Here is a 4,678-nt window from a genome sequence, read left to right on the forward strand (position 1 = left end):
CAAGGGGCCTTGGGAACCTAGAATGGCTATTTTCATGACGTTTGAGATATCGCACGAATGATCAACGTTGTGGAAATGACAATATTGACCACATTCCTGGGGTCATCCGGAACATTTCGGGTGTGGTCATTCCAGGACCATCCTAAGGGGTCATGGGAACCTTAAAGGACTGTCATCCTTCATGTTTCGACGAAACATGAAGTTTAAGGTATCGCACGGTTGATTTTTGAACATTTGCGAAATCACCCCATCACTGGGGCCATCCGGTACATTCCAGGTGTGGCTAGACCGATCCCAAGGGTCCATAATGGCCTAGAAGGACTATTCTCCTCTTTGTTTCAACAAATAATGAAGTTAGAGGTGTTGCACGTTCGATTTTGACAACTTTGTGGAAACGGGCACTTGGTCACTTACCTGGGGGCATCCGGAACATACCATGGCCAGGCCGTTCCCGAGAGGTGAGAAGATACTGGAAGGAATATTTTTTGTGGTTCGACAAATCATGAAGTTCGAGGTGTTGCACGATTGATTTGACCAACGTTTTAGAAATGACCACTTTCCTGGGGGCATCCAGAACATTCCGGATGTGGCCAGAACCATTCTAAGGAGTCATGGGAGCCTAAAAGGACTGTTATTCTTCATGTTTCAACAAATCATGAAGTTTGAGGTGTCACACGGTTGATTTTGACAACGTTGTGGAAATGGCCACTTTTGACACATCCCAGGGGGCACCCGGAACATTCCGGGTATTGCCAGGTCGTTCCCGTGGGGTCATAAGAACCTAGAAGGACAATTTTCCTCCACGTTTTGGCAAATGATGAAGTTTAAGGGGCCGCACGATTGATTTGACCAACGTCGTGGAAAAGGCAATTTTGACCACTTTCCTGGGAGCATCCGGAACATTCCGGGTGTGGCCACAACCACTCTAAGGGGTCATGGGAGCCTAAAAAGACTGTAATCCTTCATGTTTTGACAAATCATGAAGTTTGAAGTGTCACACGGCTGATTTTGAATATGTTTGAGAAATGACCACTTCCCTGAGGGCATTCGTATAATTACGGGTATGGCCAGACCGATCCCAGGGGGCCATAAGGGCATAAAATGACTATTTTCCTTTATGTTTCAACAAATCATGGAGTTAGAGGTGCCGCACGGTTGATTTGGACTATGTTTGAGAAATGACCACTTCCCTGAGGGCATCCGGAACATTCCGGGTACGGCCAGACCGGTCCCAAGGGGCCGTAAGGGCCTAGAAGGACTATTTTCCTTTGTGTTTCAACGAATCATGAAGTTAGAGGTGTCGCACGGTTGATTTTGATAACATTGAGGAAATGGACACTTTTGTCACATCCCTGGGGGCACCCGGAACATTCCAGGTATAGCCAGGCCGTTTCCGAGGGGGTCTTAGGAGCCTGGAAGGACTATTTTCCTTCATGTTTCGACAAATCATGAAGTTTGATGTGCCGCACGATTGATTCTGACAATGTTCCTAGAATGGCCACTTTGGTCACTTCCCTGGGGGCACCCGGCACATATCCGGTTCATGAGACTGCTTGATTGCCTCATTTCAAGTCAATGGTTCCTTGCAGTTATATAGTTTCTGTATTCCTGGCGTATAATATGTGCAAATTTCCAAAATAACAATAGATGCAGAGTAAAATGCATTCATGTGTCATTTTCCGGCCGGTCATGACCCCAACGGAATCTGGAATAACTCCGGAACGGAAGGGTGAACCGGTCCCGTATGGTGGTCCTTGAAAATTTGGACAAATCTGGAGCGAATGCAATTGACTTCAAAAAAATCGGTTGGGAAATGAATTTTTCATAGCTGATTCTAGATTCGAAAATCATCCAAAATTGACGTTGGGTACGCGAAGGTTAACAAAGCGAGCGTGCCAGAACATCATCGGACTGGTCGAAACTAGAACGCGCACCATCAGCTAGTATTCACTATGCTGATGAAAGCAAACAACCATCCCCCACAGCCGCACACCAGCATGTGACTGGGAGAGATGGAAACATCTACCCAGTGTAGATGAACAAACAAGAAAACCACTAAGAGCACTAACACAAAGCTCCCTTCTTCTCCCACAGGAAAGTGACAAATAAAAAATGAAGCACTATCTCACCGTGAAAGCCAAGCAGGAGGGCGAAATTGACCCCTGGGCAATCGGTGAAACAATCGAAACCTTCGAGCTAAAAATAACCAAAATTGAACAACAAAAGAATGGGGAGTATCTGATTTCAACTGAGGACGAGGACACGGCAGAGAGGCTCCGGACACTGATACGGATCGACGATGGCACGGAGGTCGAAGTCATCCGGCATCCATCCCTAAATGGATGCAAAGGAGTAATCAAGTGCCAGCAATAAGCACCAAGACCGAACAAGAGATCCTGGACCACCTGAAGGCCCAAAAGGTCACGAGGGTGCAGGCGCGAGGGGAAAACGGGATCTTTATCCTCTCCTTTGACCTTCCGCAACCGCCGAAGGAGATAAAGGTCGGCGTCCTCACAACCAAGGTCTGCACATTCTACCCGCGCCCGATGATCTGCCGGAAGTGCTACATGTTTGGGCACACAGCGAGTTCATGCAGGAACAATCCGGCGTGCGAAACATGCGGCCAGTACCACGAGGGACGATGCCCCCACTCAAGTGCCGAAACTGTGGGGGAGGGGGGGGGGGCACACCTTCCTACCGATCAAAAATGTAAGGTCTATAAGCAAGAGATGAGTATTAACCGGATGATGGTGGATAAGGGCATACCCGCCATCAAGGCCCGGGCAATGCTCAGGAAGGATACCAAGAAAGGGTATATAGTACCGCCCAAAGCTGCTCCGGAGGCGCGACGAGTCACTTCACAAGTCAAGAAACCCGAACCGCCCAGGGAAGGTAGCAGCAAGCCCACTGGATCGAAAAGAAAGAGCGCTCCGACCCCGCTCGTAACAGTGAACATTAACTCCAGCAGCAGCAGCGAGGACGATGAGGAGAACATCGTCCCCCCGAATAAGGCCCCGCCCGCTGGTCGATCAATCAAGTAAATACACTACAAACACATAATACACATTCCATACAAGTGCCCTAATAAAGCAATTATTGAACTCAACATAAAAAACTACAACACATCCGAACTGGTATCCCAGCCAGACACGTGGATAGGAGGAGGTCCGATGGGCGGGCCCCCGACGCACCACCGTGGATGATAGAATGCATACACACCAAAAATCGATTTGGAATTGTACATATGAAAGTCCATTTCAAACGTATTTTCATTAAAACCAAGTTCAAATTAAACTTTTTGGGCAAAAAAAATTGTTGATATTTTTGTCATTTGTCAACTCCTTCAAATAATCTGCTGTACGACTTTGTTTCAACTATTTTTTTCAATGATTGGCCACTTATTCTCGATAGATCCATCATAGAAGATTCCAAATCTAGCCTTGAATCTCTTAACGAAGTATGTTTTTACAAACTGGAATCAATTTTGTAAATTAGGACATAAATCTCCATACATCAATAAACGCCTAAAAGTATACCATGCCCTTGTGATTTCATGTAGATAATTTTATTGGGTTCAAATTCAAAATTGGGTTCAACAATCCAAAAAAAGAAAATTCTTCATGAATAGCATGAAAACATATGTTGATGTACCGTTAAAAATATATTTAAACACTAAAAATGATTTTTGATATCTTAACTCACTGTTTTTTCAGTCAGTACACAATAAACTCATTTGTGTATGTAGAATTTTGTAAAAATCCATATTTCCTTATTAAATTTCAATCTAATACACTCCACAAGGCTTCTTTCATCATGTTCATACTCCTAAGATTTCAAGCTGTGATGATTTTCAAGGATTTGATGTGTTTTTCAGGGCACTATAAAAGTTGCCCCAAAATGAAAATATGATTCAAAGTCTCACAATATATTTAAAATTATCAAGTCTTTCAATTGCAATTGATAACAGATACTCCAGTACGTGTTTTAAAAATATAAAACTAGGGGAAATACAGTAAGGCGGATTGACACAAATTCAATTTTGCTCAATTTTTTTTCAAACGTGCTAAGAATTTTATAGTTAGGCGTAGAATACAATATCGTTGTTTTGAAATGCGTACAAAATAGCAGAACACCGAATATGTAATGAATTGCTGTTTTCTCGGTGTATTGAGCAGTTGTTTTGAAAAGTAATGTGAATTTTGTTGGTTATGCATGCTATTTTGCATGAAAATATAATTTATTCGAGCTGTAGTACAAATAATTCATTGTGGGGGTGACTTTGGGCCATATAAAAGCAATGTAAATAGTACGAGAACTCTACAAATGTGAATGAAAACAACTGAGAGTATTTACATGACTTCATGTATACCTTCATGTATGTGGGCTGTTCATAAACCACTTAGTCCAAAATTTGACCATCCCAGACCCCCCTCGTAGACTTTCAGTTGAGGACGTATACACCGTTTCCCTTTCCTGGTACTCTGGAGAATTTTTTGCAGGTTAAGCTTTTCTTTTACATCATCGTCAGGTCGGTTTGCCAGCGCCGGGCACCTGATCACCCCCTTGCACTCGTTCATCGATGGGTGCAGCTCAGCCTTTACCTTTGTTCCATCTTCCAGTTCTTCGATTTCCAGCGGGCTACTCGCTGTTCTTCGATTTCTCGGCTTCGCGTTGCGCT

The 4,678-nt window shown here is 44.0% G+C and overlaps 1 protein-coding gene across 1 annotated transcript; it reads left to right on the plus strand.

Moving 5' to 3' along the window:
* Positions 1-1,884: 1,884 nt before the first annotated feature.
* LOC134286936 (uncharacterized) lies at positions 1,885-3,294 on the plus strand. The gene has a single exon (XM_062848642.1). The coding sequence runs from the start codon at positions 2,343-2,345 to the stop codon at positions 3,039-3,041; it is 699 nt and encodes a 232-aa protein (XP_062704626.1). The 5' UTR covers positions 1,885-2,342; the 3' UTR covers positions 3,042-3,294.
* Positions 3,295-4,678: the final 1,384 nt, after the last annotated feature.

Source organism: Aedes albopictus, chromosome 1 (assembly GCF_035046485.1).
Source record: "Aedes albopictus strain Foshan chromosome 1, AalbF5, whole genome shotgun sequence".
Lineage (NCBI taxonomy): Eukaryota > Metazoa > Arthropoda > Insecta > Diptera > Culicidae > Aedes > Aedes albopictus.

What these genes read in the sequence shown, in the direction of transcription:
- LOC134286936 (XM_062848642.1), top strand. Translation starts at nt 2,343, where the DNA reads ATGCAAAGGAGTAATCAAGTGCCAGCAATAAGCACCAAGACCGAACAA.